The following is an 11092-nucleotide window of genomic DNA, read 5'->3' on the forward strand; positions in this document are numbered from 1 at the left end:
ACTGATGGCAGACTGATTCTGTGTAGTCATGGTTTTATCGCAGTCTTTGCAAGTTGATCCCTCAAGATTTTATTAATTTTCGCCAGGTCCAATCTCTTGACTGTGGCGATCACATGGAAAACAATGGAAACAATGTCATGTTGGCAGCATATAATGTGTTACATGGACAGGGCGGGATTATAGGAAGGAAAACATGTTTTAAAAAGGAAACGATAACTGTGGGATGGGCAGTATGCTGATGCGGGGGTTAGTACTGTTGCCTCACAGTAAGAAAACCCAAATCCAGGTTTGGATCGGTCTATGTGGAGTTGAATGTTTTCTGAGTACTACAGCTTCCTCCCACAGTTAAAAAACATGAATATGCAGTAGGAAAATTGATGATTCTAAGAAGTGGTTGTAGGTGTGAATGTGAGTCTTATTCTCTTGTAAGCCCTATAACAGAATGATGACCTGCCTGGGATGAACTCTGCTTCTGGCCCATGGATACCTCTACCCTCACCTTGAAGTTAAGCTGGAGAGATGAAGGAAAATGGATGGAAGAAAACTGTAATAGTAGAAAAACATAAAGAGGCCAACCATATAATAAAGGGTAAACTCAACACAGCTGCAGCCTACACAGGTGTGTGAGTTTGATAGAAAAATGCTGCACAATATGTAAGGTATATCATGACATTAAAAACCACTGTATGTGTCTATTTAAGGCCTGGAAAGAAAACTGACCAAAATACCAAGAGTGTAATTTAACAGACTTATCATTATTACTGCTCTGTTATTAAGACATGGGAAGATCTGGCTCTAATTACAGTTTTGTATGCTATCAAATTATATTGTTGTATCGTGGTTTTCTTATGCTATACAAGACATGCGATCTGTTTTCCTTCAGCTTCAGTCTCCTAGCAAGTAAAGAACAGCAACAACAACAAAAAAGAATAATCATACAAGATAAACAAGTACAATACAGAAGTCTCAAGTGTCCTATTTTAATATTATATGGCTATATTAGGATTGTAACAATGAAACTGCTTCCAGATAGAAGTAAAAAGCACAAGAAATAAAGTTGCACCTGAAGTTGTATATATCTTTTTGATGCTCGAGGAGTCAAAGACTTTAGGCTTTGAATTAAAACCATCCTATTTGCATACTGAGAACGGTGACCCTAATTTTCAGAGAATTGATTGGTCAAAAGATTTATACTTGCTGAACAAAATGTGCTCCACAACAGCTTTTACAGCTGAACGCATCTTTAGAGGGCTATTACGAAGTGACATTCCTTGTCACGTCTCTTTTAAAAAGGCTAGGTAACTATGGTAACTTATGCCGAACAGAAAATTTATTCTGTTTTGTTCAGAGTTTAGGTTTGAAATTGGCAGCAAGTGGCGCTTGCGCCAATTAAATTTACAGACAATATGGTTTAGGAGCAAAATATATTTTCGGCCAAGGAGATACATTTTATAATTCCAAACCTGCTAAACCAAATGTTAATGTGACTAAACGAAGCAGTGCAGTCAAGTTGCAGTAAATGTATGTGTCTGTTGCCAGAAGGATTCAGTGGGTGAATGTCCATAATTCTGTTTAAATTCTTGATCGTGAATTGCAGCCAAGTCCATTTTGTACTGCTAATAAACTACAGAAAAATGGTTACTCTACTGAAGACTAATGAGTGGAATTACAATTTTTTTTAAAGAAGGAGCTCTTGCTGGAAAACATTTGCACTTTAGGTGCTCTTTGTTAGGGGTACGTACAATCTAAAATATCAAAAAAGTTGAAGGTACTCTCTTTTCATATAAAAATGGTAAATGGCCTGTATTTATATAGCGCTTTACTAGTCCCTAAGGACCCCAAAGCGCTTTACATATCCAGTCATCCACCCATTCACGCACACATTCACACACTGGTGATGGCAGCTACATTGTAGCCACAGCCACCCTGGGGCGCACTGACAGAGGCGAGGCTGCCGGACACTGGCGCCACCAGGCCCTCTGACCACCACCAGTAGGCAATGGGTGAAGTGTCTTGCCCAAGGACACAACGACCAAGACTGTCGAAGCCGGGGCTCGAACTGGCAACCTTCCGATTACAAGGCGAACTCCCAACTCTTGAGCCACGATCGCCCCATATAAAATTTAAATGCCTTTATTTTCATAACACAGTTATATTTAACATTTACAGGCCTTGGTTTTCTCCTTGATGAAGGCAGAAATATATTGGAATTATAGCTATAAAGAACAGAGAATAATTGTATATGAAAAGAGAGTGCCCGGAGGTTTTAACTAACGTTTGACCTCTTTGTGGGACAGTGCTGTCCGCTGTTTCTGACTCTGGTGTTTCTCAAACCAGCCAATGCTACAGTCACACTAAGACAAACAGCAACTTTAGAGCAAAACTATGGTGACTATTTTTAATAAGCTACTGAGTTTGTTTCCTTTAAGACGGTTGCTTTGAAGACAGGGACCAGGTCTGCAATGACTCACAGTCAGTTGCTGCCTTCAAAGCAACTTTGGTGTGTAAAGATGGTGAGCGAACAGCAATAACAGTTGATCAGTTTCCCACTGAAAGAGGTCAAATTTGTTATCTACATATGCAGACACTCATATCTGAAAAGATCTTCATATTATATACATACACTCAGAGTGTGGCCAAAACCTCTCTACAAATAATTTCTCTACAAATAGTAACGTAGTTTAATTAAAAAAGGACACTGGTGTTCAACAAATCTCTTGTTTGTAGAGATATGACTGGAATGCAGCTAGGAGGCCAGTTGAGTCAAGCACCCTATTGCAAAGAGACACGTCACTGATGAATTGAGCTGACATGGGCAGACTGAATCCGACTAATTGCAATCTATTTGGAGACAGTTGCCTCCCATTAGGTGACCTGTGTCTTACGATCAAAAGTGGTCACTCAGACGTTGAGGGTGTTGCACACGCAACTACTGTACTCGTAATCGGTCTCCAGCCAAAAAAGAAATTCTGTGCAACAACTGATTTTTCACAGTTGCAAGGCATTTTCTGTTCTATTTTTACTTTAGTCTGACAACCATAATACAAATAAAGCCCGGCCAAGCCAAACTAGTTTCGACACCCCTCAGATGAATGTTTCATATACAGATTTCCTTCATTCTGTATTGACCAATGAATGCACTGTTGAGCACTTCCTGTACCACCATGCATCACACAGTTAAGTATTAAAGTAAGATGAATTTATTTTCTGGTGTGGAGTAAGTTTGGATGAATTTTTATACCAAGGCCAACTTTGGTTAATGTGGATAAGAATGTGCTCTGTTGTCATGAATTGTTGAACTTTTAGCTCTGTCACGAGACAGGAAATGATTGGTAATTGTCACATAGCAACCAAAAAGAAAAACATAAAATCCCACTAGTCATCTTGAAGTCAGACCAGTATAAAGTTGGGGTTCAATTTGAAAATGTACTGAAATCATTAATTTTCTGATGCACACTCATAGAATTGAGTTTAAATGATAAAATAATATGCTGTGTACAAAACTAAGATTACTATAAATACTTGTTTTCAAATGTCTTTGTACTGTTCTCTCTATGTGTTAAACTCCCTGAGTGTGAACATAGATAAACAGCCAGCCAAACTCCTTTTCAAGAGCCAGGAAGGTGAGCATACTTGCTCCTTTAATGACTCCAAACATAGCAATCATCTTGCACTGACATCATTGAACTGGAGTGAAACTAGAAAAACACATAATACAAAACTATTAATCGATTGACATATAATCAGCAGGTAAATATATTCAGGCACTTACACAGGAGACCATGAAATAAGTATACTGTAGATATCCAAACTGATATTACTACAAAGAAAACAAGCAGGTAGTAGGTGAGCGTACACTTGTATCATTAGCTCAGAAACTACACCCTATAACTGCACTTCAAAGAAGGTACAAAATAATGTCTCAAAACACCCTATTTTTTATTGCTTAATATACAAAGAACTGACAGAACTTACGACTATTGCTTTCTGAAGGACTCCTTTGAAGGATTGCTTTGGATTCCACATGAATGATTACAAAGTTGTAGCCATGCTTTTCCCACTGTTCTCTGCATTTCCTGCTTCCTGTCTATGCACATGTCAAAATAAAAGCCTTCCTGTCTATCCAGATGTCAAAATAAAAGATTCACAATTTTCCGATGTATAACAATAGAAATACACTTTACACTTATTTGTGTCATTAGCATATGAACATATTGAAAACAGAACACTCCCCGTCTGGCATTCCCAAATATGCCACTTCATGCTTAACTGTCTGTGGTTGAGGTCTGACTCTCTATTGATAAGAGCAAAATAACATCACTTATAGGCCTTGAGAAAGTCTTTACTTTGCCTTGTGATGCTGTTCTGACTTCCACTTTGCGCACCTTCCCATCACTACTTGGAAAGGTGGTAGTGACCAACCCCATCGGCCACTCGTTACGAGATGACTGCTTCTGTTTGAGCAACACTACATCACCCACTTGTAAGTTGCGACATGCTACTTGCCACTTGCGTCTTGGCTGCAGAGTGTGTAGATATTCATTTCTCCATCGGGTCCAGAATTCATCAGCAAGTACCTGTACTCGTCTCCACTGGCACTTCAAAAGTTCCTTTCCAACAAACTCGCCAGCTGGAGGTGGTACACCAGGTTTCTGCGTTACTATCATAGCGGGAGTCAGCAGCAGTGGTGAAGAAGGATCGGAGGAGACTGGGATCAATGGCCTTCCATTGATTATAGCAGACACCTCTGCCATCAATGTACAGAGCACTTCATGAGTCAGGGAACTGTGTTTACCGTGAGACAACATGGAGTCCAGTATCCTCCTGGTTACACCAATCATGCGCTCCCACACACCTCCCATATGCGAGGCATGTGGAGGGTTGAACTCCCATGTACAGCCGTGTCCGTAGAGGTAACTCAGGATCTTGTCTTGACTCTGATCATCTTGTCTTATTCCTAATTCAGAACATGCTCCAACAAAGTTTGTACCACAGTCTGACCTCAGCTGCTTCACAGGCCCTCTTAAGGCAAAAAGTCTGCGTAGTGCATTGATGCAGCTGCTTGAGTCCATGGACTCAATGACTTCTATATGCACAGCCCTGGTACTCATGCACGTGAAAAGGATCGCCCATCGCTTACTCTGAGCTGCTCCACCTCAAGTTCTTCGGGTGATTACCTCCCACGGACCAAAAACATCCAACCCTACATATGTAAAGGGAGGAGACATGCTCAGACGTTCTGGGGGAAGGTCGGCCATTTTCTGGACTTCCAGTTTTCCTCTCAGCTTTCGGCAGACAATACAGGAATGGATTACAGAGCTAATCAACCTTTTGCCGGCAACAATCCACAGGCCTTCCGCTCTGATTGCCCCTTCTGTAAACTGTCGTCCTTGATGTTTTATCTATTCATGGTAATGGGTCACTACCAATTTGGTCACATGATTCTGTTTTGGGAGAATGATTGGATTTTTCATCCCAAGACTAACAGTGGAGTGTTTCAGACGTCCACCAACCCGTAAAAGACCGTTGCACATGAAAGGGTCTAGCTTGAGGATTGTGCTTGTCTTTGAAATTGCTCTATTCTCTTGCAGTGCAACATACTCTTCTGGATAAGCGTCCCTTTGGACCAACCTAAGTATGGTCAGCTTTGCTGCCTCCAGTTCTTCTGGAGTATGAAGTTTGTTGCACATATGCCATCCTCTACATGTATTTGGGGGGTTGGTACTGAATGATTGAGTCTGGTGGCTCAAGAAGGCAACTGCTCTCAGTAAAGACCTCCAGGTGGAGAAGCGTTGGAACCTATTTGAAGTCGACTTACCCTCGGTTATATGGGTAGCACAGGATGTCAGCTGTGGTCTTACCTCCACATCTGCATCTGGTTCCACCAGCTCAAAGGGCTCATGTGTTTCAGCCACAGGAGGCTTGTGAAGAAAATCTGGACCTGTAAACCACATAGTCTCTCCAAGCCAAGATGCTGGGACCGATCTGGTGGCTAGGTCAGCTGGATTCTGATCTGTTGGCACGTAGTGCCACTGCTGAGGAGAAGTTGTCTGTCGAATTCGGTGAACACGATTGTGCACATACACATAGAATCGTTTAGAATCATTGTGGATGTATCCAAGAACCACCTTGCTGTCACAGAAAAACTTCACAGTATCAGGTTTAAGATCGAGTTCCCTGAGGATTAGTTCTGCCACTTCGACGGCCAGCACTGCACCACAGAGTTCCAGGCGAGGGATTGTGGGCTCTGGTTTAGGAGCTAGCTTGGCTTTCCCAAGTACAAAGCCGACTCGACACTGTCCATCTGTAGTGATGACTTTCAGGTAAGCTACTGCTCCTATGGCCCAGTTTGAGGCATCAGAAAATACACACAGCTCAGTAGACATGGCAGTGGAGAGCGACTGTTGTATGTAGGCACGAGGAAGCTGAAGATTACTTAAATCCTGTAGTGATCTTCTCCATGTTTCCCATTCATTTAACTTGTTTGTGGGAAGTTCTGTATCCCAGTTGCATATGTCAGCTGAAAGTTCCCTTAGTAGTGCTCGTCCTCAGATGGTCACTGGAGCAGCCAAGCCCAGTGGGTCGAAGAGGCTGTTAACTGTCGATAGCACTCCTCGGCGAGTGAAGGGTTTGTCGTCAGCTGCAACCTTGAATGTGAAGTTGTCAGAATCTATCCTCCAGCACAGACCAAGGCTTCTTTGTGCTGGGAGAACTTCCTCATTTAGCACCAAGTCTTTTAAACCTGTAGCCAGATCTTCAGGGGTGAAAGCCTGCATCACTCTGATACTGTTGGAGGCAATCTTATGCAGTTTAAGATTAGATTCTGCCAGTGATGGTTGAGTGCACTTGAGAAGGTCAATAGCCTCTGCTTCTGTCGAGAGAGAGATCAGTCCGTCGTCCACATAAAAGTGTCTCTCCACAAACTGGCATGTGTCAGGTCCGTATTTGTGCTCACCCTCTTGGGAAGCTCTTCGAAGTCCATATATAGCGACTGCAGGTGACGGGCTATTCCCAAACACATGCACGCGCATGCGGTATTCCCCTACTTCCTTTGTCAGGTCATGATCTTTGTGCCAAAGAAATCTTAGATAATTTCTGTGGTCCTCTCTCACCATGAAACCATAGAACATCTGTTGGATGTCGGCTGTCACAGCAACAATGTCCTTTCTGAACCTGAGCAGCACTCCTAACAGGGAGTTATTTAGGTCAGGGCCTGAAAGCAGGACGCCGTTAAGAGAAATGCCACTTTCTTGTGCGCTTGAGTCAAATACCACACGTATTTGATCGGGTTTTTGGGGGTGGTAGACCCCAAAAATGGGTAAATACCAACATTCTTCATGTTCTTGGAGAGAAGGTGCCTTCTCAGCGTGCCCATTTTCAAAGAGCTTCTTCATGAACGCAATGAACTGCTCTTTCATTTTAGGATTTTTGCCCAATGTGCGATCCAGAGAGTGGAGACGAGACAAGGCTTGAGCACGGTTGTTTGGTAGGCATGGTCTGGGCGACCTGAATGGTAGAGGAGCAACCCAGCTGTTTTGTTCATTCTGACAGAACTCCTTCTGCATGATGTTCAGAAAGCTCTCATCTTCAAACGACAAAGCCGGTTCGTTATCACATGTCTGTCTTGTGAATACGCTTACCCCAAGTTTTTCCTCAGCAGGCATGTTGGTGGAGCCATAACTGGACAGGCAGGGGTAAATATCGGGTCTTTGCTCCCCGCCATACGCCAACTTTTCTTTCACAGATATTTCATTCTGACATGGCACCATGAAAGATGGACGTCCATTCGGCAGGACACTAGTCTTATAGACAGCTACAGTAGGCTTGTGTGTCCTGTTGATGCAAACTTCCCCAACTATCACCCATCCCAAATCCAACTGCTGGGCAAAGGGAGCATTGTGGGGGCCGTTAATTTGTTGCCTTACTTTGTGCACACGTATGAGATCTCTTCCCAGTAACATCAAAATCTGTGCTTCGGGATCTATCTCAGGAATGTAAGGCGCTATGGGCATCAAGTGGGCATGGGAACACGCAACCTCTGGTGAGGGGATTTCAGACCTGTTGGTCATGATGTCATTACATTCAATGAGTGGAGGTAAGTCTAAGCACACTTCACTGTCTAAAGCCTCAATCTGGAAACCGACTACCTTTCTCCCTGTCATCTCAGTAGTACCAGCGCATGTCTTCAGCAAGTACAGGGAAAGGTTGCTACTGATCCCAAAGAGTTGGAAAAACTCAGATTTGGCCAGCGAGCGATTGCTCTGGTCATCAAGGATGACATACATCTTGACTGAGCGCTCTCGTTGTCCCTTTGGAAAAACTCGCACCAGGCAGATCTTAGTGCAAGATTGTTCAAGGAGACCAACTCCACAGACTTCAGTGCACTTTGAGGTTACCTTTTGTTGTGGAGTTGTTTCGCTGGTCTATATCTGACACTGATGCAGGAGGCGACGCTTCTGGGAGAGCAGTCTCCAGATGAAGAGCAGTGCAGTGCTTATCACTCTCACATTCATTGCACTGTAGCTTCATGTGACATTCCCTCGCAACATGAGTAACTGAGCAGCACCTAAAGCACCGTCTGTGGTCCTTTAATAACTTCTTCCGTTCCATGAGTGGTTTCGCTTTAAAGACCCTACATTTTTCCAGAGGGTAGGGTTTGTTGTGAAGTGGACAGTACTTAGCAGGATCATTTGCGCCTCTCCCATCTGTTTCTTCTCTATGTCTGGAGCTTGGATTAGCTACTGTAGACACATTTGTCTTTCGAACGGCTATGGCAGTTCTCCCACCATCATGATTTGCCATGGGTTTTTCATTTCGATTATAATAACGGCTGCTGTTTGTCAAAACAAAACTGGGATCGTTTCTAGCCTTGGCTTCACTGTTGACAAAATCCACAAAAAAGGCAAATGGTGGAAAGCACACTCTATGCTGTTCTTTATACCTTGAACCACTGGAGAGCCATTTCTCTTGCAGGTTCACTGGCAGCTTTTCGACAATGGGGTTAATGCCTCTTGGAGTATCCAAGTAACTAAGACCTGGTAGATAACCATCTTCCTTGGCTGCCAAAAGCTCCATCAGTAGGTCACTCAATTCCCTTAGTTTTAAGTTTTCTCTCAACGTGAGGCGAGGGAAGCAGTCCAGTCGCTTAAAGAGAGCACACTCTATCACTTCTGGGGTTGCATAACATTCTTGAAGTCTCAACCATGACAAATTAAGCGCAGCTTCAGGGTTAGTGATATGAGCAGCACGGATCCTTTTTACATGTTCTGATGATTCCTTGCCGAGCCATTTTACTAGTAGATCTAACTCTTCACTGGCTGTCAGCTCCAAATCCTGAATGGTGCTGAGGAAGGATGACCGCCAAGCTCTGTAGCCTTCTGGCTGATCATCAAATTTAGTGAGACCTGTGGTTACTAATTCCCTGCGTGCCAGATACTTTGCAAAGTCTAACATGCCTGTAGATGGAGTCTGAGAGTTTTGCTGTATGCTGTTCCTTTGAGAAGTATCTGAATGCCTGATGTGTGGACTGCGTTCTAAAGATGCCTTACAAAAATAGCGAGGGCTCAATGGAGTGGGCTGAGGCGAGAATGGCTGCTGTCCTGTAGTTGGCTGATGCTCACTTAGCTGTGAGTAACCAGGGTTTGTAGATAAAGTGTTATATTCTACGTTGGATTCTGGGAGTTCTTGTTTTGTTGACAACGATGCTTTCTTAACATAGATGGGACTCAGTGTGGCTTGAGAATCTATGGCAGGTTTAAAACTGATTCGAGCTTGGTCTGCGAGGTATGCCTCGGTTTGCTGTTTTATGGACAAAGGTGAGATGCCACTCCTGTTGCCGTGTATATCATCACAGTCTATGGCTGCTGCTGCTTCTAAAACCTCAGCCTCAGCAACAGCAACGTCAGCTGCTTTTTCAAGTTCCAATGCTTCTAGATCTGCCTCAAGAGTAGCCTTTTCTAAATCCAACTTGGCCTTTTGTTTTTTTTATTTCAAGCTCCCTCTGTGCAAATGTGGCCCTGGTGCGTGCAGCTTCAGCGATAGCTCTGGCTTTTGCAGCGGCGCTGGCTACTGAATGTTTTGAAGAAGAGGTGCGCTTGGAGCTGGAGACCGATGACACTTTGTCGTCCATTTTGGTATCCATAACTATGCTGGAGAATCCCTCTGACGAATATAGTCTTTCACTGTACTGTTCTCTCTATGTGTTAAACTCCCTGAGTGTGAACATAGATAAACAGCCAGCCAAACTCCTTTTCAAGAGCCAGGAAGGTGAGCGTACTTGCTCCTTTAATGACTCCAAACATAGCAATCATCTTGCACTGACATCATTGAACTGGAGTGAAACTAGAAAAACACATAATACAAAACTATTAATCGATTGACATATAATCAGCAGGTAAATATATTCAGGCACTTACACAGGAGACCATGAAATAAGTATACTGTAGATATCCAAACTGATATTACTACAAAGAAAACAAGCAGGTAGTAGGTGAGCGTACACTTGTATCATTAGTTCAGAAGCTACACCCTATAACTGCACTTCAAAGAAGGTACAAAATAATGTCTCAAAACACCCTATTATTAATTGCTTAATATACAAAGAACTGACAGAACTTACGACTATTGCTTTCTGAAGGACTCCTTTGAAGGATTGCTTTGGATTCCACATGAATGATTACAAAGTTGTAGCCATGCTTTTCCCACTGTTCTCTGCATTTCCTGCTTCCTGTCTATGCACATGTCAAAATAAAAGCCTTCCTGTCTATCCAGATGTCAAAATAAAAGATTCACAATTTTCCGATGTATAACAATAGAAATACACTTTACACTTATTTGTGTCATTAGCATATGAACATATTGAAAACAGAACAGTCTTCATATGTAACGCAATAATAACACCTCCCACCCACTCCATGACATGTTGGTCAGTCACAGGAGCTCGTTCAGTGAGAGACTGAGATTACCGAAAAGCACCACTGAACGACACAGGAAATCATTCCTGCCTGTGGCCATCTCCCTGTACAACGCATCCACTTAACACACTGTTTGCTGCTACAACTACACATGTTTCTTTTCCAAATATTTATTTATA

The 11092-nt window shown here is 42.9% G+C and overlaps 1 protein-coding gene across 1 annotated transcript; it reads right to left on the minus strand.

Annotated features, from left to right (window-relative positions):
* Positions 1-8365: 8365 nt before the first annotated feature.
* Positions 8366-10833, minus strand: LOC113009041 (uncharacterized). Its single transcript, XM_026147092.1, has 2 exons — positions 10619-10833; positions 8366-10341 (listed from the first exon to the last, which is right to left on the minus strand). The coding sequence occupies exon 2, from the start codon at positions 9451-9453 to the stop codon at positions 8377-8379; it is 1077 nt and encodes a 358-aa protein (XP_026002877.1). The 5' UTR covers positions 9454-10341; positions 10619-10833; the 3' UTR covers positions 8366-8376.
* Positions 10834-11092: the final 259 nt, after the last annotated feature.

The sequence above is a fragment of the Astatotilapia calliptera genome, chromosome 17 (assembly GCF_900246225.1).
Source record: "Astatotilapia calliptera chromosome 17, fAstCal1.2, whole genome shotgun sequence".
NCBI classification, from domain to species: Eukaryota; Metazoa; Chordata; class Actinopteri; order Cichliformes; family Cichlidae; genus Astatotilapia; species Astatotilapia calliptera.

What these genes read in the sequence shown, in the direction of transcription:
- LOC113009041 (XM_026147092.1), bottom strand. Translation starts at nt 9,453, where the DNA reads ATGTTAGACTTTGCAAAGTATCTGGCACGCAGGGAATTAGTAACCACA.